Genomic DNA, 24,299 nt, shown 5'->3' with positions numbered 1-24,299 from the left:
GAGAGATTTGAAAGGAAATCCTACAAAAAGCCTGTGCCAATAATGATACCACGTTTTTAGCTTGATTTCAGACGACCTTGGTAAGAAGCAAAGGAGCAAGGAACTTTGGTCTTTCATAGATTTTCTTTTACTCTTGAGAAGCAGAACATACTCCAGTCTTCTAAGCAGGGAACTCAGTGTATTGTGGAGCTTTCAACACAGAATAATGTTTTTCCATTTAATTCTTATATTTCTTCCCTGAAGTTCTGAGACTGTGGGAGAACAATTCTCAAATCCCTCAGCGTAAAGACGGGTTTCTCCAACATTGTACTTTTTACACTTAATTTCTTAAGGAAATGAGGTCATGCAACCACTTTCTTGCTACTCACACAAGTCAGTCCACTACCAACCACTCCCTGAACCCCAAATAATGGGATTTGTTGGCCTAGCTCTAAAAGCATGACTTCCAGGCTGAATGCATCATCAGGTATTTGAAGGGGCGGTGTTTGGTGTTTCTGTTTGGGGAGGGGAAGGGGGGGGGATGTAGGCTTGTTTGGTTGGTTGGTTTGGATTTTTACAGAGGTGGTTTTGACATTATTTTCCCTTCACTTTCTGTGTTCTCTTTGTCCAAACTATTGTCTCCATGAGACCAGGCAGAGGTCCCATTGCTTAAGATCTGCAAAAAAATGCTGTTCATTATATTTAGTAATACTGAATAAGAGTCAGTTTGCACTGATCCTCAAGCAATGCAGTAACAGATGCTCCATCTTCTGCATCTTTGACTTCTGTGAGTTGCACCCTTATTCTGTGCTTAAGCCTAAGGGCTAAAGAGCAGCTCTTTTTTGGCCTGAGTATTTCATTATATCGATTCATCTCACTTTCACTTCTGTAGCATTGTTCTGGTCTTTTACACTTACTTTTCTACATCAAGCACCTACATCCTTTGCCTTTCAAAACCAGCCTATGGCTGTCACTCCCCTGTTCCTTGCTAATTATGAACATTTTCTCCTAAGTGTTTACTCACCAAGTAGGAAAGGGCAAGGTAAAACTGTCTTACAATTGCAAACTAACACTTATCCCACAGGCTGTATTTTTTGCTAGTAAGAATAATTTACAATGCTTTCCTGCAGTTCACTTATTTTAAATGTTTATACTAGATGGTTAGCCTTTGAAAAGCAGGAAATGTCAAACTGGTAAACGTAAGAATGAACTTAGGTTTTACAATTTAAGACACTGACAAATCCTTGTATATCTCATTAGAGCAAAAGGTTGAGACACGTTAACCCAACATTACTACTTTGCAAGCTGGTCCATGCAAAAATCAACTGCTTGTAGCTTCAATGTAGAATAAAATGGATTTAATCAACTTAGCTGGCTTTGCACTGAAATGGAAAAGAAACACTCACATTAACGAATCTTAACTTTTGGAAATTACCGTCTTAAAACACTACAGCTGCTTGCTAAGCTAGTTAGTCCATGCTGCTTAATTCAGCCTTAGCTCTGTATGTTTCCATTCTATTCTTAATCAAGTATTTTCTGTCCACAAAAAACTAGGTGCTCAGGGAAAGACCTGAGAGGATAGGCTTATATTTTGGCTAAGTATGAGTAGTTAGTTTTCACAGAAATGACGAAAATGTGCATTCTTTGTTAGTCAGTGTCATCCGACACAACCGTCAGAGGAGAAGCTAAAATTTTAGTGTATATTTGCCCTGCTGTTAATCTTTAAAGGATACACGAGAACTAGCATCTTTCAATCACAGGCAGATGCTTTAAATTGAAAGTTCCAGATCAAACTACTGAGGTTTCCTCAGAATTACAAATCTATTTGTAACAGGGTATTTGAGTGGAAAAGCTTTCGAAAACCTTAATTGTAACTTATTAACTAATTATAGGCAGAATTTGCAACAACTAAGCTGTACTACTTGGTAGTAATAAAGACCAAGACTAGAACAATGGGAGTTACTAAAGAGTCTGAAACAAACTTAAATACAAATCTGGATTATAATAAAGAGAGTCAAACATGACCTTCCTAACTCATGATGTCACCACTAATAAGACTATCTCCTGGGAATAAGCCTCCCCTACTCTTCATCTGCTCAAACAACAGAAAGAGTAAACTCTCTGAAGGCAGGAACATCAGTCTGGAAAGACTGAAGTCACAGCATCACAGTTTTCCAGCAATGAAGAAGACGCATCACGGTCTCCTAAAATATGTCCTCACAGGAGAACTCTATGCAGATTTAATAAATAAATTTTATGCTTATCCAAATAAATATTATTTCTTAAGCACATGTAAGATTAATCCTGTTTGGTTGTACAAAACCATACTGACTTAACGTTACGCAATTGTTTCTTTATATTGCATAGTGAAAGCAAATTGATAGAACTCAGTAAAAAATGAAATACAACAATGCTAGTGTTATAACAAAAACCTTCTCTGCTCTAACATCTGGCTTCAACTCATGAGAGATTTACAGGAACCTCTCAACACATTTAAAGAATAACTACTGTTCACTGGCTATCCTCTGAGGAAATGAGAGAGATCAAAGCTGCAAAAGAGAAGCTTCATTTCTAGAATTTATCACCTGTATTTTAATCTATGAGCCCCATATTATTTATAATCATGCTAAAAACATTATTATAGCATACACACTCATAACTAATGTGTCAGTGGAACAGCTTCAGTAGAAGAGCCGCTCAGAACTCCAAACCTCAGTAACACACTTTTTAAAGTATCACAAAATCCTTACCATATTATTTATAATTTACACAAGTATAAATATTTAACAATGACAAAGAAAATGTTAAACAGCTGTTTACTGTGCATATACATTTAGTGATCTGATCAAAACAACATTTGTCCTGTAATTCAACTAAAACCTGTTGTGCCATGTAGCTAGGCAAACTATCAATGCGTTATGATTTCAAGCTCGGTCACCACAGAACATTTGCCCATACAAAGACAGATTATCTCACCTCTGCTCTTAGGCGTTTTGCTCGACGAGCAGGTGGACAAGTTTCAGATGGCTGAACAGACTGTCTCTGTGGAATATCATGGGGCTTATATTCCTTGTCCTTTGTGTCACTAGTGAGATCTGGTTTCTGCAAGCACTAAAGAGACACAATTTGATTACTTAATTTCTGCCGCTGCTTCTAATACCAATTTTGTGTAGAACAATTTCCTGGCTAATGTGAAAGAATATAGACAGGGCTTTAATAATTGCTGTGCTGAGTTAATAAAAACAGTATTTATGAGAATTGTAACATTACCTATATGAACAAGTCACAAAATCACTTTTTCCTGTCTTTTTACTGAATGCAATAACCATTACAAAGGATCTTCAATAAAGCTGAATTCAACCTTTAAATGTTACAAGCCCCAAACATTTCTCTATGGGAATACCAATACCAATTCTTCTAGTAGATGGTGCTTTTGGAGACTGTACAGCATACTGGAAACTGCTGTAGCATCCTCAGGTTGCATTACTGTAAGGCTAACATACAGAGCAATATAAAAGTAAATTACAGCCTATCATACATCCCTGTCTTAACTGAAATACAATTTTGTCCGAAAAACATTGCAGAAGCTATGTTCTTTATGTTTTGGAGAGGACAACTCTGCTGCATGAATTAAGGGCAGAAGGGAAGAAGATGCAAGAACAGTTTTAGTTCTTCAAAGCTGCTGAATGAACACATTTAATTGCTGAAAACTGTGCATACATTTGGCAAGAAAAGTAATAATTAATGACAATTCCAAGTTTGTCAAGCCACACAACATTCAGTAACAGCAGACAAAATATTAACACTTTTTAATGAGTAAACAATGAATCTTGAATAAAGAAAAAGTCTTATGTTTTCAGAAGGTATTTCACACAAATTGCTGGATCTACATTTCCTCAGTTCTGTTAATCTGTTGCCATAACAAGCATTTTCTTACCAAGAGAGAAACAGGACAGGAACTACAAGAGAACCACTGCAGCAGCATAAGGACTGATGTTCTGCAGACAGCACCGAAATGAGACTTTCAGAAACAAATGATAGTGAGAAGAGGGGATGGGAAAAGGAGGGAAAAGTGGTATTTTAGAAGACAAGTCCATGCTGAAAGAAGTATGTATTTAACAAAAAAGAAGTATCAGTCAAGGGTAGCGGGATATCATTAACTATCACCCACAGACAGTCCACAACACTGCTCAAAGAAACCTCCAGAATTTCTGTTTTATTTAGGACTGTCTTCAATCTTAGACTTTGCAAGCTCTAGACTCATTCTTTGAAAGCAAATGTGTGACTTAATTTCAACATTAAATACACAAAAACACCCAACTTTGCAGCTTATGCATGTGAGCAGTAAGTCCTGGGTGATGCTCAAAGTTGGGCACGCTCCCATGCGGTGTACTTGGAGGCCACAGAGCACTGCAGCTAGCTCTTCAGAAGAGCATGCTCCCTTAAAGCTTACACCGAAAGAAGATGATGTGCATTATTTAACATTAACATCAGTGGGAGAAAGTAAAAAATAACAATTTCTCAGGACAGAAAATAGACAAGCAGAAAAGGTAAGTGAGTAGGAAAAACACAAAAATGAGAGAACAGAAAAGCAAATGAGATCAATGCTACATAGAACATTGACAAATTTAATGACTTCTATAAAATCTGGTTCCTTGAATCATTTCCTCATGTGAAACCCAAATCTTTCACTAAAAAAAAAAAGTCTACTCCTGGTAACAGAGGACATACAATCCTTGAAAGCAAATATCTAGAAGGCAAACAGCTTTTCCTAAACAAAAGGGTAATGAAAACTTGAAAGAGAGAAACAACAAACAGCATAACTTGCCTCACTTCAGTGGAGTGCCCAAGCGAAAAAAAAAAGAAAAAGCACTGTTCACTGAAAAAAGCCTGGAAGACATTTCCTAAATATTGAGGTTTCAACAACTATTTAAGCAGAAACATCTCCCAGTGCCTCGGTAACCTGAAAGCAAAGCGGTAGTATGAATGGCTGTTAATTAACATTTTCAACTGTAACTAGACAAAGAACTAGAAGTGTAAGTCCTGTCTTAAGGATGGGAATTCCTCTGAACCTACTTTACTCCTAGACTGACATGATCAACTGCAAGCATGCATCTTTAACCAAAGACACTAGCTGCCATTTCTTCGTTCCTTTCCTTTCCCAACCGTCAGAGCCTTTCTGGTAAGGTCAAGCTTCTATCAGTAATTTACCATGAGCTCACCCTACATACTGTGATCTAGCCTGTGATCATGATCTCCTGATATTCTGACAAGATGGTTGCACATATAATCCTTGAACTCCAAGACAGTAAGTTAAAAGACCATCAGCCGAAACCATTAAGGAGCAGCTTCTTCGGCAGGCAAAGGACAGAGCAGGAATGTTCACAAGGCCTCTGGGATTTCAAAAGATGGGGGGAAAAAAATAGGGATACAATTAATCTCCTCCAGGTTTAGATGTTTATGAAATAGTAATTTACACATAAGCTAATCACCAGGCTCCCTGTACTTGCAGAATACAACAGGCCTACCCCTGCTACATATCCACTTGAGGATAAGAACCACCAACTCCAGAAGTGCTTTTTTTTCTCCAGAAACAACAAAGGGTCCTAGAGAACTATCTTACAGAAACATCTTTATGAGAGGCATACACATATAAATCTTTGGACATATGAATCCCACTCAGGACATTAAAGCCTTAGTTTGGAAAAGAGACTGGACCCAGAGTTACTGAACCAGTCGTATTCACTGAAAAACAGAACACCACAAGACCATCTCTAGTCCCCCGAACTGTAGTTGCATTTTAAATCATGCAAACATCTGGGCAATGCAGCACAGAAGATGCATTGACAGAAGATTATCAATTGATGTAGGGGGACGTTTATCCCTCTGGGCATATAGTGTGATTCTGTAGTGTCATACTGATGGTTACTATGGCTAAGAATGTAAGGGAGGCACAGACAGTAAGAACCAGTACACTAACAGGTTTACTGCAACTGCTCTGGAGACAAATGCCCAAGACCTGTCTAGTCCAATGTTTCAAGATAAGAATAAAACAAATATACCCCTGCAGAGAGCTGCTTTCAGTATTAGAAACTGGCTGATTTAAGAAATTTTTGCTATTTGACTGAACAAGAGCTTTAATAAAAACATGCTGTCTGTTCACCTCTGAACAGCTCCAGATATTTTCACTATTTTATATGTATATAGAAATATCTCCAGCTGGGATATCTGTCACTCCTGAATGACTCCTGAAGCCAGTTTAACGTATATTTAAGCCACACACAAATAATTAATGCTATACACAGATCTCATCCAGATTTAAGTTATAGCATAGTCATTAGTGGAAACTACATCATTACGTATTTTCTGCTTTTGCAGAAAAAAGTCAACGAATATTGCAAGTACTACCAATTAAAAAAAAATTCAAAAAAAATCAGTGAATGCAAGAACTAGTCTTTTATGGATGATCATCCTGGTTGCATGAAGAGTTTCTCTCAGAAGGCTTGTTGAAATATCACAAGAAGGAACCACACATCTCAAACTGACAGCTGTCAAATCTAATACCTACATCTTCTCCAAAACCAAAAATCACAGATGCTTAGATTCCCAGTAAAGCACTGAATAGACGTACAATAAAATGGACACCTACACAAGAAGCATCTGGGAAAGCACCACTTACTGAGAACACATGGAAGAAAGCCAAAAAGAATCTCATCTAATATTCTTCTTCAAAAAATGTATTGCAAAACAAACTCAGTTGGAAGACAACATTGTCAGGAGGAAAAAAAAAAAGTCAAATCTTAAGAGTGAAAAATGAGCTAAACCCAACATATTTCTGTGGATTCTCTCAGTTCATTGAAAATATACATCTCTGCCACATACAGGACGGGAATATTTTAACAACTTAGGGTGGGGTTAAAAAAAAAAATGAAGTTAACCATACCTACATAGCTTTTCCAGAACTGCATCCACTAAACACATCAGTTTGGAACAAATGTCAGGTGCCCATTGCAAGAGAAAGCTTGGAAAGTTACATTTAAAAAGAAGCATGACCTCATTTGAGAAGGCTTTTCTCTTCTAAAACGGTCCACTACTGAGAAAACCATGAATGTAAACATCAACTGGGTGATAGACACTCGCACAGGGAACCTACATTTCCAAGGAAGTGTGATACCATGTTAACTGTTTTACAACTTTGAATTAAATCTTTCCTTGTGCAATTGCATCTCAAAAATATGAAAGCAAAGCTAGGTGTCACAAAACACACCAGCTAAAAAAAAAAAAAAACCAAAACAAAAAAACACCAACAAACCGCAGTTTCAGACCTTCTGTTAGGTCTGCAAAGTTTTCAATGAAATGCTGTCCTGGTTTCAGCTGGGATAAAGTTAATTTTCTTTCTACTAGCTGGTATAGCATTCTGTTTTGGATTTAGTATGAGAAGAATGTTGGTAACACACTGATGTTTTCAGTTGTAGCTAAGTAGTGTTTATACTAAGTCAAGGATTTTTCAGCTTCTCATGCCCAGCCAGCAAGAAGGCTGGAGGGGCACAAGAAGTTGGGAGGGGACACAGCCAGGACAGCTGACCCAAACTGGCCAAAGGGGTATTCCATACCAAGTGATGTCATGCCCAGTATATAAACTTGGGGGTAGTTGGCCTGGAGGGGGTAGATCACTGCTTGGGATTGGTCAGCAAGCGGTGAGCAATTGCATTGTGCATCACTTGTTTTATATATTCCAATTCTTTTATTAGCATTGTGATTTTATTATTATTATCTTTATTAGTTTCTTCCTTTCCGTTCTATTAAACTGTTCTTATCTCAACCCATGAGTTTTACCTTTTTCCTTCCGATTCTCTCCCCCATCCCACTGGGTGAGGGGGAAGTGAGTGAGTGGCTGCGTGTGGCTGGGGTTAAACCACGACAAATCGACAAATGCCTTCAGAAAATGCTGTTGCTTTCCATTGCTTAACATGAATGTGTTTGAGATAAGGCAAAATATTTTTGATACAGCATTTCCCCTAGCAGGAAGATTTTTATATTCAGCTATATTTTGTTCTTATCCTCTGTTTGAAAAACACTCAAAACCACACAAGTTACATTATTTTTTCTGAAGGGTCTGCAGAATCTAGCTGTTTTTCACTGAAAAGTGATCATCACTAGCTAAATAAAAAGCTTTCAATTTCAACCTTTGTTGACTTACGTCAAATCCCTCCCTCATTTTGGTAGTTTTATGTAAAAGGCTAGCGTTCATTTTTGTAGACAGGGACATGCTTGTAACAGGATTAGGGCTTTTATTGGTTAAAAAAAGTCAACACTTCTCTTTGAAAGATCATCATGTTAAGAGTGTTTCAAATAAATAAAAATAGATGTTGGCAACTGCAACCTATTTTGGTTTTCCAAATAAATGACTACTGCTCTAAAAGAAAGGCCCTATTCTTCATTAAAGATTACGTTGCTTCCACTCTCAACCAACCCTGAATTTTGTTTTAATGGCCATATCTAAGCAGGAAGGATGAAGATTTAAGCTTGAAAAAAGTCACAAGCCATACTGTTAACTATACTGCAATATCCATGAAGCATTCTTGAACTTGGACACCCTTAGTGAAAGCAAGATGAGTTACTGCCATAAAACTGCCATGGTTTGATATAGTTCCTCAGTCACTCCACGTGCAAGTGATACAGACCCATAGCACTGTTGTTCTATCAGAGAGATGGACCTATAATGATCTGTGGATATAGTAGTATTTTGCATTTGACAAAACAGCATTAAAGAAATCGTTATAGGAAGTCTGAAAGTTCATTACCATGAGGCTTCTGTAAAGCGTACAGAGAAAATACAAAAAGGTAGTATTCAAAGCAGTCAGTAAGAGGTTACCTTGAAGTAATTCTAAAAACTTTACTTTTGATTAAAAGTTTGCCTATAGCTTTCTGAATTGCTTGCATCAACGCCACAGACTGAATCTTTGTCACTGGCATGCCACAAAGCATAAAATGCAGCCTTTGGAAATGTTCCATGAATAAAAAAAAAAAAACAAAAAAAAAAAAACTCCCACCCCAAAAAAAACCAAAAATTTCAGTTAGCTTCAACATAGCTTACCAACAGGCTCGCTCCAGACTGGAATAAGTTGTAAGGATAGAGAATGCGCTCATAATGTGCACGGATGTGCGAACCCACAGCTTTGCCAGGAGCAAAACCCATCCTAGTGGCTATTTTGGTCCATTTTCTTTCCTTGCAAACTACATCAAATCCTCCTTCTTCTGCAACTAGCTAAAAAGCAAAAACAAAATGGTCATATATTTAATACTAAAATAATCAGCATTTAAGGAAAGCACTGCTAGTTTAAAAGGCAAGACAACGCCACAATTGCTGTTTTAAACCAGAAAAGTACAGATTTAAAAAAACCCACAAAACATGAAAGGTGTTTAAAAGCTATAACTGGAACGTACAACATATAACCTATTCAGGAATTGTCAACTTGTTGAATTACTTTACAAACAAGTCAGCACCTGTATTAGATGACCAAACAGTAATTCAGCCTACTTTTAAGAATTTGTCTGGCTGCAATTTGTCACGCCTCCACTTTGTATTCCAACACGACTTTCTAGCACAGTACAATCAGTTCTTCTCACTGGAACAAGTACTACGAAATAGGCTCAAAAGCAACCAAATAAAAACTACCTTAAACATACAAGAAAACAGAGCAAACATATCCTTGGGGTCAGTGAATCCCATCCCTTACTATTAGAATACATAAACTCCTCCAGAAGTTTTACAAGCTTCATTCAGCAGGGTTCCTTGGGCTTCTTTACTGAATCAGGCTGAGTGAGCAGCTGCATGGTGCTTAGTTGCTGGCTGGGGGTAAACCACAACAGTCTCCTATATTTCTAATGGAAATACTGTTATTGTTCAGAAGCTTTCTCCAGTTAAGCCTAAGTTTATTCCTGACCAGTTTGTATCCCAAGTTCAACTTTAAAGGAGAGCTCAAAATTTAATTTGATCTCCTAGCTCACATGAAAACTCCCAGGACACTGTATTTCCTACTATTTTGTCACATTAGCTATGTTATGTTAAACAAAGAAATACTTTTTTCAACTTAGATATACCCCAAAATCTCCCTTGAACAACTGTGATACCATCCCAGAAACTGAGATAACAGAACATCTTTTTAGGATGAGTTTCTCCCTTGTTAAAGTCTTACTCTATTAAGCTGAAATAAATCCAAGATCTTCCTCTCCACGTGTGGAATTTTCAGTGTACATCCTTGAAGCTCCCAAAACTTTGCAATCTGGTCCAGAAAATTCAGCTTTACACGAGTTTGGGCCTGAAAAAACAAAAACAGACAAAAAAATTAACTGCATACTAAATGCAGATTAAGCTTTTGTATCCCAGTGTTTATAAAGCTGCAGCCTCAGCTGCCTGCCTGGTTTTTCCCTCTGCAGGTGTAATTTTGCATTTTTCCCTCTTGTCATATGCAGAAAAAAAAAATTCCATACAGATACCACCAGTCTTTCCTCAAGGCACTTTTTGTTGACTTTTACTGCATTTAGAAAAATACTTTCTGAGGACAAGCAATGAGTTATTAATACTAAAAACTACCTAAACTAGCTGCATTGCTAGGATTTATTACATTTACTAATGTAATAAAAGTAATCATTTCTTACAGTTTGGTTTATTTGTAATAAAAAAAAATTATGGCTAATTACAAAAAAAAAAAAAAAAACAACAAAAAAAAACAAACGTAAAAAAGGGGTTTTTCTGTTATCCCTTTTCACTCCCAACTGCATTTGTTACATTTGTATGGATACAAACCAGTCAGGGCAGGGAAAGCTGACTAGTCTGTTTGCACAGTAATTCACACAGTAAGACAACTGGACTGTTGCTGTGTTAAAGAGTAGTAGCTCAGACTTGAATTTTGACAGTTTATTTTCGTCACATTTTCTATTCTTAAGGTAAAAAATGGCCATGTCTACACAGACTAGCTTGTTCTCAAAACTCCAGAGAGCTCCGAACCACTTTGTGTGCACACAAATCTGTCTTAGCATCCAAAGCCAGCTCTTACCCTGGCACCTCACATAACCACATCAGGACTTCAGAAAACAAGCATCATGAGAAAAATGAGGCAGGCAAAGAGTCACCATCATTCCAATTCATACCAGCAGCGAGCTAACCAGGACTCCTCACCACTCCCTTCTTCTAGTCTGAATTCATGAAAGCAGTGAAAGAAAGTGCTTGCAAACAGCAAATTTCCACCAACTGAATCCAGATTTTGTAATTATTTCTTCCAAATGGCTTGTTATTTTTAAAGCACTCTGTAAATGTTTCATGTCTTCTACTTTTAAAAGATGCTGTATATGTGCAAAACACAGACACAAATCTATGGCACTTGAGAATTTGAGTTTAACCTCTTATAAGCACCTCTGTATGGAAAAGGCCTGAATTATGTTCCTTTAATGAGCATTAACTTTACTTTTTATGCTTTGTGTTTTTAACTACGCTCTGAAACAGATGAATTTCTGTGCTCATTAAAAACTGATGTTCAGAGGTCCTGAGTGCTGTCAGCTCAAGTCGAACACAACTCATGGTCAATCCACTGGAAAACACCACCTCTCAAAAAAAAATTTAAACATTTTGGAGAAGCAGCAATGTTCAGCTTTACAGTTTACCTCTAGTTCATTGAGCCTCTGGATCCTTGGTGTGAAGTGAAGCTTATCGACATCACATGCAAACGGAGGCTGCCAGTCCTGGAAAAACAGAAGAGTTTCATCAAAAGACCAGGAAAATGAAGGAAACATCTCCATATGACAATCAAATGCCAGGTAAGCCCAAAGCATGGAAGAGGTCTCCGTGGCTTCCAAACCCTCCTCAGCCCTATGCGGCACAGCATGTGCCCCTCTAGCGTGTGGCAGGAGGCCAGCGCAAGGGCTGCATCCCAACCTGTCAGCTATCACAGCCCACCGCACTCCCAGCTCTGGTGAGCTCTACTTCTGTTTCCAAATTACTTCACGTTGAGCAAGCCTAGAAAGCAGGACGAATGAGATATGCCGAGTGAGCTTCATTGTCTACCCCTTAAAATATTCGTTGTGCCTTCGAAATAGATAATGAAACCACAAAATAAATGACATTTGGAGAGTAAAGGACCTGTCCCAAAAGATAAGCTTCCAGCCACACACCGAGCCAGTCCACCCTCTCCTCTCCCCACCCAGGCGGAGTAGCTAAAGGTGCTGCACAGACCATTCGCCCTGGTCTCACGACAACCATCACCTGCCCAGGCCCATTCCCAAACGGGAACCATAGAACAGCTGAGGATTGTGTCTGCCGGACAGCAAGAGGAGAACTCCTTGGGAAGTGCTACCGGCGTGCAAGTCAAACCCACACAGCACTTTAAATGGGAGTAACAGAAACTCAGTTACAACTCTGAGATAGGATGTCACTTATTTTAACAACTTCAGTATTGTTACCACGCAAAACACAGAACAAAGTGAAGTTTCATAAACCACAATCCAAACTGTAATGCCTGCCTCGGTTGGGAAGACTAACACGCGCTAGCAGAGACCTTAAATACTCATCAAGGACAAATGCAGCAGTTAACACTCATAAACACTGGTCTCCGAAACAAACAGCAGCTGCACTAAAAAGCAGAAATAAAAGCTTCTTTTCCTAATTCCTTGTCTGCAAACATTCAAGAACAGCTGGAATATAACCAATTAAAAAAAGATTATTATTACTCTGACAAAATACCTGCAACTGGTAGTGTTATTTATAAATACAACTATAAAGCAATTTTATCTTTTAGATCTCCGACATCTATCACATGCAGCTGGTTTGGCAATACACAGCTTCACTAAACCAAATTAGATTTGATTTAAACTTGACAGTAATGTATTACATATAAAGCTATCTTATTATCACTAATTACAGAAGGAAGATAACACACGAGAGGTACTGATAGCGGAGTAAGACAAGAGCTTTCTACCAGGAAAAAGAACAACATTTACTCAATGCTTGCAGACTAAAGGCAACTGAAGTAAGACCAGCATCATAAGCTGAATATTCGTTATTCTAGCAGACATACTTAATACGAAAATTAGTGTCAAGAACAACCATAAAGAATTTGCAGAGCAATTACCTTACGTACAAGCATCCAGGCTCAATTCTATATTGTGACAACCCCATCCTGTCACTAGAGCAAGCCCATGTCAGAATCAGGTATTTTCACAACTAGAGAAAAGGGACACAAGAGTCACCGAGAGCATGGAAAACCTGAAGAGCAAAGAGGGACACCAATATATGCATTTTATCAAACATATGTTGACTAATCCAGAACTCTAAAGTTTTCTGATCCTACAAGGCAGCTTCAGCACACCAAAACCTGGCAAGGCCGAAATTAAAAATTGAACTGGAAGTTAGATGACAATAGGGGGATCAAGATGACAAATTATCAAGAGGATGGTCAATCCTCAACCAGTGGGACATGCTTCTCAATCATTTTTGTCTTTTAACCACAGGACTAAGACTGGTGTCCAATGGCATGATGTTCTTCAACTAGATAAAATTAACCCTACATTTTTGTTTGCCAGAATACCAAATGCAATGAAAATGGCAAGTCTCATGAAGAAAACGTCTGACATTCTTTTATAATATCGTGCTATCTGACGAGTCATTCATGGCCCCCAAACTTCAAGATGAGAAACATGACTGGGAACATTTAGGACAAGATTTGAAGTGTCATACTTCAACACAACAAATCTGACTTTCAAGCTGAACCAATTGGTTACATCATTAGTCACAAGCCTGGAGTTTGCTCTGTGCATGAAGAGAGAGACACAGAAGACAGGCAACCAAACCAGGAGAAGACACACAGCGGTAATGACACACAACTCCCTTGGGACATACTGGGGACACTGCCGGAGGGAGAACTGTGAGATGCTAAGTGCTTTGCTTAGGCTGAGAGACTAAATTAAAGCAGAGAGGCATGTGCTGATTGACTCCTTAGCTAAGTAATAAGCCAAGGTTGTTGCCAGGAGGGCCATGCATTACCCTAAAACCGGATCCTGTAATAAGGATCTGCAAAGGACAAGAAACAGGAATAAAAAGAACAGGAGGAAGAATTCAGCTTGCACAGGCAACGACACTACCTCTGACACTGTTACTGAGCCTGATGCTGTGCTTCAGGGCTATTGCTTGCAGATAAAGTACTGGCAGACCATCAGTAAAGCCAAAGAATGGAGAGGGATAGTGCAGGAGACTCTCCTCGTTGGGCCACATGTCCCTGGCACAGAGCCTGCTGCTCTGGGGAGGAGCCCAGAGGAAAGCCTGCGTGCCACTGGGGCACAACAGGAGGAACAGGATTCCTACCTGCTCCTGCAGGTTCCAGCTCATGCTTAATCTTAAAGAAATAAAGATATAAGGCTCCCCAGAATAGATACAGACTTAGGACTCACTGCTAGAAAGCAGCCTGTCTTCAGACAGGACAGAAGCAAGCTTGTCCCCTTCCCTTACGAAATCAAATGAAGAAGTTTATGTGCATTATCTTATAGAAATACCTCATTCACAATGTGGCGTACCAAAACATACTACTCCAGAATTAGCTGATTAGATCCACACACCTATTTATTACTGACTGGTGTACATTTTGGGAAATTCTTTCCTTTTTGGCCAAAGACACTTGCTCTAGCAAAGCACTAGTTATCTAATTCATCGGAAAAAAGTAACATGACTCCAGACAACACAAGCTGCCACAACAGGTATTTTCTACACCTTGCAGTTTTTAAGTTTAATGATACTGAATGAAGACTACGCACACCGGAACACTTTGATGGTACGTCAGCTGTTTTACAAAGAGAAGCTTTGGTAACTCGATCTATTCAATACAGGACTTTCACTAGACAGCTTTTCAGTCTGTCAGGCAGATGGGTCCATCAACTATGAACAAAAATTTAACAGCCTTAAAAGTGTTTAACTCTCAGCAAGGAGAAAAAAGTCACTGCAAGAACTTCTGTTGAGATATAGTAGATTGGTTTAACAAGAGGTAACGCTCAATTTACTCTGGTCTTTGACATTTTTAAGCAGGTAGAGCTGAGGGAAATGCATGCTATATAATAGGTCATATCAGATTATTATAAAAAGACTTCTGACTTTAGAAACACACTACTGCACATCCCATTTATCACAAACTGTTTCATATGACACTAGTGACAGTTACAGATAACATAGCCATTCACCATTTGGAGAAATTACAGCAGGTGTAGTAAACAGGCCACCCTGACTACCATTGCTTCATTCTAAAGTCACAAACAGTTCATTTTGGAGCATCTGAACTACTCAAAAGTTTAAATAACCAATGAGAATAATATTTATCGTCTTATACTTCAGGGTATGGCAAGTTCCTCAATTCCTAAGCAAGATGCTTTCAACCCTTCTTTAATAAGTATATTGTTTACTCAACAAAAAGCTTGCATACATTTTGAAGCACATTACTAAGATAAACGTGATGTTCATTTGTTCATTAAAAGGAGTATTAAGAGACATCTGCATTTTGAAAGAAATGGCTTTATGCACCTTGGAAACGCAGGAGCACCACAAGAGGGAGCTTTTTCGTGGCAAGGTGAATTTGCAAAGCTGCTGGTCTGCATGATGAGCTTTGCTGTGGAAGAGAAGAGCACACACAAACCAACTCTATAGGCCCACTGCCCTCAAGTTTGCGTCTGGGAAATCTGTGAGACTAGCCATTTCCATCCAGCATGCACTTGCAAGGTCCTCAAAAGCCACTGGTCTGGATTTCCCCCCCCCGCCCTTTCTTTAAAAAAAAAAACCAACACAAAAGTTTAAAAAGATCAATTTCAGTTTCTTTCAACAACCACACTCAACGCTAAGATTAAGGATACACAAAAAGCAAGAAAACCTGAATTTCCTAAAAAAATCAGGAGTTTTTGCACCACCTGGACTCTTAATCTGAAATGACTTTGTTCCCTTCTATTGTCTATACAGGATTGTTAGAAGCCTGCAAGAGACACGCAAAATCATTTGCCTACGTTAGCATGCATTTCTTAACCAGACCTAGCAGAATAAATCTGAATACCAATCCATGCAAAAAAATGAGACTGACATCAAAATTTCAAACTTTTCTATGAGCTTTATAGATAAATCTAGCTGTGCAGAAGGCATACTCTAAGAATCACATTAATACTTCAAGGAGTAATGCAAACTACAAATGGTCAGCAGAACTATTTCTATACTATTTCTATATTCCTTCTTCCAGATTCTTTGTTACAGGGATGGCAGGCTTCGTGTAATTTCAGCTGGTAAACCCTGCACCTCATCCAACCTCACTCTTTAATTAAAATTTAACCACCACCATCCCCTTGAATCCAAGTGAACAAGAAATTACCACTGTCACTGGTAAGCTGTTCTACAAGTTAGTTGGCTTCAACTTTTTTTCTTTTTCCCTTATCCCTGTCTCATTTTTAACCAAACATCTTGTTTGCTTACTGTCCAAGAAGCTATTAATGAACGCTCCTTGGAAGCACTGTTTCAAGACATTTTTCAATAAACAAATAGCTTTTTTCTCTTCTTTACAGGATCAGCTTTCCAGCCCCGCAAATAAGGATTTTCCTCAGGCTTTTCTCTGAAATGTCTCCTATTTTTTCCAACATCTCTTGAAAACTGCAAGTAGCATTTTACTTGCAATCTCTCCAACGTCAGACACAAAAAAAGATGTCACTTTCATTATTTTGCTAGACAGCATCTCATAGTAAGATCCAAAAGAATATCTTAGCAATTCTTGCCAGAGAAACAGATATTCATTCAGTTAACTATAGCAATTCACTGCTTCCCAGGATGCCCACCCTGCGAGCGTGACCTACATTCTTTGTTCCCAGATCTAAGATCTTGCCTTTGCAAAGGTGTTACATGATTGCTGCCTCCGAGCGGGAGGGAGCAGACTCGGTGACTCAGGAGGTCCCTTTTAGTCTCATGGCTTTATGACTACATTAAAAACACACTCAAAAGAAACTCAGATGGCAGAATCTATGCAAAACTGATGAGCGCCACCATTTATCGCCCCAGCAGTGTCAGTGGGTCATCCACAAAGCTTCCTTTTGAACGGGAACTAATCCCTCTCTGACCCTGTTAAAAGGCTAACATTAGTTGGTAACTCCAATCATCAGCTAACCTAGTTTGTGGCAACACAGTCCTTGCTTCATCATTTTGAGCAAAGGTGATTCTTCCAACAAAAACACTGAATTCCTCCTTGCTAAGAAGGGATGCTGGGTACAGTAACATACCTTACATGCAGAACTCTTCAATAATATTAGCTTGGTGGAGTATTTCTCATCTGAGACAAAACTGGGCTCCGGTATGTATTGCAGACTAGCAAGGGAGAACAAACACAACCACAAATCCTTCCCATCTGAGAGCCACAGCCAAAGATGAGCTTGCAGTGGGAACCGCCTCTCTAGATCCCAGTGTATCTGTGCCAGCTCCAAACTTGGAGAGAAATAAAAGCTCAGGTAAGCTGGAGATGATTTGCAAGCTTCAGAGCCGGCTGCTCCTTGGGACCCAAAGGTAGAGGACAGAAACCATACATAGGGTTTGAACATCGACACAGAATAGGTAGCAGCGTTTACATACAGGAGATACCAGTCTTCTCTCCATGGAGGCAACTGCATGCAACAAACAGACACAGAGGCTCTAGCAGCACCAGGCAAGAATAAGCAGTGTACCAGCAGCACTGCACAAACAGCTGGAGATGCATGGGGCGTTGGGGTCAGTGCACTGGCAGCGAATCCAACATCTCCAATTCACTTTGGAGGCATCAACCCAGACCTTGAAGCAGAGCATCCATCAGTAGTGAGGTCATACTCAGCTGTCAGCATCCAAGGACACCCGGCCCCAAGAGCTACTGCCATTTTCACTCAAGACACAGTACGTTCTAGATGAACCTTTGGTCTGATCCCGCGGTATGTTCCCAGAGGGTGTCCGACTGGCAAGCGGCACGGACAGCGTGGACAACTGTTTCCGGAGCTCTCCTATCACAGCCCTTTGGAGGCAGTCTGTGCCCTCTTCAGACCTGTAACTGGCAGCTTTCAAACCTAGATTTTAATCCCAATGTAACTCAGATTAAGAAAATACCTGAATTTAACAGCCATCACAGAACAGAAGCAGACCAGCTACGGACAACGCTGCTGGCTCCATCCATCAGCAGCCATGGAGCCTCAGCTGACTGGGGCTCTGCCTCTGCCCAGGCAATTCCCCTGCGGCTTCTGCGGCTGCAACAGCAATCCCTGCAGCCTGCTGCCCTGGCTGTCGACAACACTCTCCACTCAAGCTGCTCAGATTCATTTTCACTTGTAAGGCACCTACTTTCAGTGAACAGCATTTACTCAGACACACATGAGGGTGGCACGTTGTATGATCCCAGAAGTTCTCCCTGGCTCTTAAAAACACTCAACCTGGTCTCCCGAACATGCGCGCAGCACTCCTCCACCAGTTCCCAGATGCAATCCAGTAATTTGGGCTTGAGAGAAAGCACATCCTAAAGGATTCGCTGGCAGCTTTAGTTTCAATGCTGGGGAACGGAGCTGCATTTAGTTTGAAACTCTAATTTCGGTTTTTAGCTAACTGACACTGTTTATCTCAAGTTAAACAAACAAACAAAAACCGACAAAAACTCCCCAAACCTGCTGCTACTATTGCCCCATATAGAGAGTTCCAGACTAAACTGCTTCATCTGAAACTTTCAATGAGCTTAACAGCATGAGTGTTGAAAACCCCTCACTGGAAGAGCCTGGGTCAAGGAGAGGATACTCTCATCATCCTTCAAGCACACTCCAATGTTTCAATGTTTCTGAAGCACAGAGACCATACCACCAGTGACCGCAGCAGTGCTGTACATGGCAGCTGCCATTAGTAAAATAATACTCCTTTTTCATATTTTCCTGGTAATTAAGGATCAGAGGAGACCAGTAAATAACCTGCTCTGAATTTACCTAATTTCACCATACGTCCCCTGTACTGAACACAGCAAATTCTTCATTTAAAGTAAAAATTTCCTAATGAGTTTCAGTGACTGATCTATTTTTCTTCACAAGAATTTGACAGCATGTGAACAGGAACTTCAGCACTAAAACATCTCTTCCCCAAAAAACGCCCACTCTTGATCCCAAAGTGCTAGGAAGGGGCAAATCCAGCATCCCCCTTTGTTTTTTTTCCTAAGAGCTGATCACCTTCACAGTTAAAAATGCATGCCCTGTTATCTAACTCAAGTGAACCTGGCTTATGCTGAACAGGAACCATCAGCTCAAGTGCTTCTCATCGAGACTGACAAACAACGCAGTACCTATGATTTTCTCCCTATGAAGCTCACTTACATACTGTTACCTCTCTGTTTTCTTTTTGATAGAATCAACTGACTGAGCCTCTGTGCATTATCAAATCAGAGGGATCATCATGATCAACTTCCTGTTTAGGGCAAAGTGTAACAATTCTCTGCATTAATTCCTGTTTTAGCGGTGGTATGTTTTACAACTGCAGCACAGGGAGATGGCCAGAACCCACAACAAAGTTGCTCCAGAAGTGAACTGGTTTTAGTCTATAGCTTAACGAAGAGGTTTTTGTTTGTGTTTTCTTTTTCTCCATATGAGAAAATAAATCAAGCAAGCAGCTGAATGAGCAGCCGGAAGAGACACTGTTTAAATCAACATTGCTCCTGAAAATACATCCCTGGAGCAGCAGCCTCAGTTCTGAGAAGCCCCGTGCCTTTAGGTTTTACCACTCAAGCTTTGTAAGGTTCAATTTTTCAGAATTCATTCTTTCATGTGCAGAACTTTCTTGACACTTCTCTGTACCCTCTCTAGTTGTCTGATCTTTTTAAAATTCTCAAATGAGCGCAGTATTCTGAATGCAGTATTTTCTACTCTCATGCTACCAGAGAGGTAAAATCACCCTATTTTTCACTGAGAATCTCAAGAGCTGCATTCACACATTTAGCCAAAGCATCCATTCTAGCACTACACTGGTTTCCATAAGGATCCACAGTTATTCTTCCACAATCCTCCCTCCTCTAAGACTAACATACGCACCTTTGTTCCTAAATGTAAAACCTCACATTGAGTCCTACTTAAATGATTACTGTTTCATAACATCCATTGTTTATTAGGCAATCGGGATCCCTCTATAACAATGAGCTACCCGCCATAAACCTGCTACCTGTATGGAATAATTTCTTTTGTTCGTCTAGACTTTTAATGAACATTAGATACCCTTGGCTTGAGGTTCTGAAAGACCATTAGAAACATATCCTTCATTACAAATTCTCATTAATAGTTGAAATAATTTGTGATTCCTTCAGCATGATATCGATTTTGCACAATAACAATTATTACAATTAGAATATTGAAACACTCAGTTAATTTACAGGTCTCAGATCCTGATGACACAACTGACTTAACCAAATATATAGTCTCACAGAAAACAAAACTAATTGGACAATGCCAGTTTTCATACAATCATATTTCATACTATCACCTTTTGAGTTCCTATTCAGGACTGTATCAGCCATTGTTCCACCCTGGAACGAGATGTGGTCAACAAATCTTGCACCCATAAAGAATTTAAACCCATAAGAAAGTTAATCCCTCCTGTCCTCTTGAAAGTTTCCCAGCATTCCAGAATTTACTGAAAAATGTGAGTCAATAATTTAGAGAACTCCAGTGTCAATCCCTTCAAGATTTCAGCTAGATTAATAGAGACTTTCTAATCTTAAAATGCTTAGTTTTATCAAGGCAGGCTTAAGGTTACTTGGAGGCCTTAACTGTACGCCTCCCCATATTCACGTTATTTAAAGCAATTAAATTCAGCCTGAATTTTCTCAATTTTCATGTTTGGCCATGGGAAAATTGTGACGTTTCTATTATATTGTACAATATTGTATATTCTGAAATGGATTAACGTGGCAAGTTAGGCTTAAGTAATTGTTGTTAGCTATTTCTTCACGGCAGAAAAGCAACTACACAATGAAGCGGAAGAAAGAGTCCATTTCTCAATAAAAACATGGAGCAGGAACAGTATCATATGCTCTACATCTTACCTTTTATTCTTAAAGCTAGACTTCAAATTTGTTAGACTGTTTGCTTTCATTAATTACTATTACCTACCTACTTCAAACAACGATACCATTCTCAAGCAATGCTTCATTTCACTCCTCTAAATGCCCCCAGTAATTTGCAGAGGTATCATAAAATCTTCCAGAATGTAAGACCACCACTTGACATGCCAAGTTTCAGAATAAACCACTGTTCCAGATTACCATTTAAAGAAAGAAATCCTAATAAAGGATGTTTTCAGTTCACAGAAGAAAATTCTAACTACAAAACAGCACACGATGGACTGCAAAAAGTTCTACAGCATCCACTTTTCTGCACCTAGCTCCCCAGCTTCAGTTCAGCAGCAAAGAGTCAAAGAATCTCTAATTTACATAACACGTTACTGACCAGAAGCAACCACCAGCGGTAAAGCCCCATATCTCATCTGAACACTTTGCTGCCAATGGGACTGTCTATTTACGCTCAAGACTGTTGACAAAAAACCTTCGCTTTGCTGTTCCATACAAAACAGTGTTAGTGAATATGGTTATTGTTGCACCCTCCACAAGACAGTCATTGCAGTATCCCAGAATCACCCAAATAAGAGCAAAACTAAGTCATCAGTGATGACTGGAACAAACTGAACTGGAACGAAGAGGAAGAAAGCTTCTTTTGAGTGCTCAACTGGAAACTGCTATGCAGAAATTACACCTCCTGTTATATTCCTGGACGTTCTTGCATCCCGTGAACATGCAATGATCACCCAGAATCCACTATCTTCCACCCAGATGTCTACAGTATGTCAGAGGCCTCGATACCCCACTCAGAAAACAGTTCACTGTCCTTGAAACTTGCCACACAAGAGAAGCCACCACAGATGTGGTTTTCTCCAAGCTTTCCTGGTGCCCAACTAACACTAGCAGAAAAGTACAGGAGAAGAAGAAAGATGACCCTAGTCCTTCAGAGAACAGGGAGCTCTCCTGTTCATGTTCTGGTGCTGAAACATCAACACTAGCTTAGGAGTAAGACCTTCTTCATGAGCAAATTTTGAAGCTACAGTTGGGCACCACCAGTCTCGCACAACATCATTCCGTACTGCAGTTCAGATACAAAAGCACAAATTCAACTGCTAGTAATTATCCAGCAGAGTTTAAGCTAAAATAATGCAAACCCAGCAATCAAATTTTAATTCATTTTTTGGCACAGATCCTGACAGTTCATGGTGCTGCTTATCTGCTTACTGGCACGTAACCGGACTAAGAACGCAGGCAAAAGATTCAGTTGGATGCATGAAGATTTCAAACATAGGCCGTTGCTAAACAATGCATTCCGTTGGAACATGTATGATTTTGTGAAAAGGTCAGTATAGTTTGTAGCTCACGGTATTATAAACCACTTGATTACACAGACAAGAACAATAACTGAATATTCATTGTGTCTCCTGTTCTCAGGAGGAAGGCCAGGAACTACGTCAACTTCAAGGCTTTTTCTGGTAGATTTGGAAGAGCTCCCTCTATGCTCTAGGCCGGTGAACAAACAACTGCACTTGCACAAGTCATCCAAGTAATTATCTAGGGTAGATAAGAGCCATGGTAGCTAAGCTCTCATGAAAGCCAGGCTCCATACAACTATTAGGTGTTCAGTCCTCAGCAGCTCCAACTATTTTCATCCTACTTATAAATACGCTCAGTGAAACATATGATCATAAATATAGACAGATATTAGCTCTTTAGTAAGTGAAGATTAGAGTATGCTGAAAATGCAGTTGTAACAAGTAACTCATTCCTTAAGAGAGCTATTCATTTATGAGTCTCTAACAGATAATATAGCTTACAAGTAGCCTTTATTATAGGGTTTTAGCTTTTTATACAAGCAGCCAAGAAACACAGATGATATTTTTTTTAAATAAATCACCAAAGAAAAAAACCTTCATAAAAAATTATGTTCTGCTCACAGTAGCTGAAATACTGTGGACAACATACAACCCCAAAAGATTATTCTACTCAAAAATATTACGCAAGTTCAATGTTGACTGTATAATGAAAACCATCGCACCCCCTTAACTATGTCAGCATTTGGCTACACTGCACGAAAAGGGGCACTGGAAAATTCTACCTAGATATAAATTCAAGAGCATTCTTGTGTGTGTTCATACCACTGCAAACCAGGACTCTTCATCCAGAGAACAGAAACATCTTCCTCTCCGATGATATTCGCATTATTCAGTCTGCTACAAACATTTCTATCATCTCGGACAGTAACACAGTGAGTTACTTCTATTTTAATTTGGAAGGAAAAGGATGGTTACCAACAGGAGTCCCGGCAATGATCAAAACATGAAACTGAGGAGCATGTGTTTCTGAACATTGTTTCTGAACATTATTTCTTTGAACTCATAGTCCCACTCACAAAACTTAAGTCTGCAGAAATGTTTTGTCAGCTTCACCTCTTGCTGGATGAGATCTCAGTTGCTGTTTAGCATTCTAGTTGTTGCCGTCATGTTAACTACCTCAAGCCAGCTACACCACCCCAGACTTGCACCACCCTCCACTTAGAGATAAGAGCGATTCACTCAAAATAAAGACGGTTCACGTGCATTTGTTAATTAGATTTTTACTCTAAGGAGCCCCTCTCCTCACCAGAGCGGTTGTTTATCCCTTTAAACGAACTAACAATTCTGACTACACAAACTATGGTTCCAAGATCTTTGCAGTATTTCTCAGTAAATTTGAGTCGACCAACAAAAGGATATCAGAATTCACACCTCAGTTTTGAGCTTCCTACACCATCGGTCGAGATGATGATGATGAAGATGAAGGCTTATTACTCTTCCCACTGTGTATCGCGTTCTAAAATGGTGGCCATGTCTGTCTAGGATTCAGCTCGCAAAGACACCAGCCAAACTCACAGCTGCGGAGTTTGCTGCTGTTCAACTTGAGGAAACAGTTACCTGTATTCAACCTGAGCCAGACCGGGGCAGGGCCGGAGGGAGGCCGCCGCCGAGCCAGGAGAGGGGCGAGGAGAGGTCTCCACAGCCCTACACCACCACAATGCCAACATGGAGGGCAACACCCAGGCAGCTGCCTCCTCCGGGGCTCGGCACGGGGAACCGCTCGCCCCCAGCAGCCGCTCCAGGCGCGGGGCTCCGGCCGACTTGTAACTTTTGGGGGCCGAGCGGCGGGGGCAGGGAGGGAGGCCGAGCCCGGCGAGGCGGGCAGCGCGGCGCGACCGGCTCCCCC

At 39.8% G+C, this 24,299-nt stretch overlaps 1 protein-coding gene across 1 annotated transcript in view; it reads right to left on the bottom strand.

The window, feature by feature from the left end:
* The window catches only part of KDM5B (lysine (K)-specific demethylase 5B), a 57,938-nt gene that overhangs the window by 33,423 nt on the left and 216 nt on the right, over positions 1 to 24,299 (bottom strand). The window contains exons 2-5 of the mRNA XM_010584750.1: positions 11,644 to 11,721; positions 10,179 to 10,301; positions 9,077 to 9,247; positions 2,956 to 3,090 (exon numbers count right to left, since the gene is read on the bottom strand). Of these exons, the coding sequence (XP_010583052.1) occupies positions 2,956 to 3,090; positions 9,077 to 9,247; positions 10,179 to 10,301; positions 11,644 to 11,721 (507 nt within the window). The remainder of the gene's footprint in view (positions 1 to 2,955; positions 3,091 to 9,076; positions 9,248 to 10,178; positions 10,302 to 11,643; positions 11,722 to 24,299) is intronic.

Source organism: Haliaeetus leucocephalus, unplaced genomic scaffold (assembly GCF_000737465.1).
Source record: "Haliaeetus leucocephalus isolate CR32 unplaced genomic scaffold, Haliaeetus_leucocephalus-4.0 Scaffold1000, whole genome shotgun sequence".
NCBI classification, from domain to species: Eukaryota; Metazoa; Chordata; class Aves; order Accipitriformes; family Accipitridae; genus Haliaeetus; species Haliaeetus leucocephalus.
The sequence above is the reverse complement of the archived record's forward strand: the minus strand, read 5'-3'. Positions and strand labels throughout refer to the sequence as shown.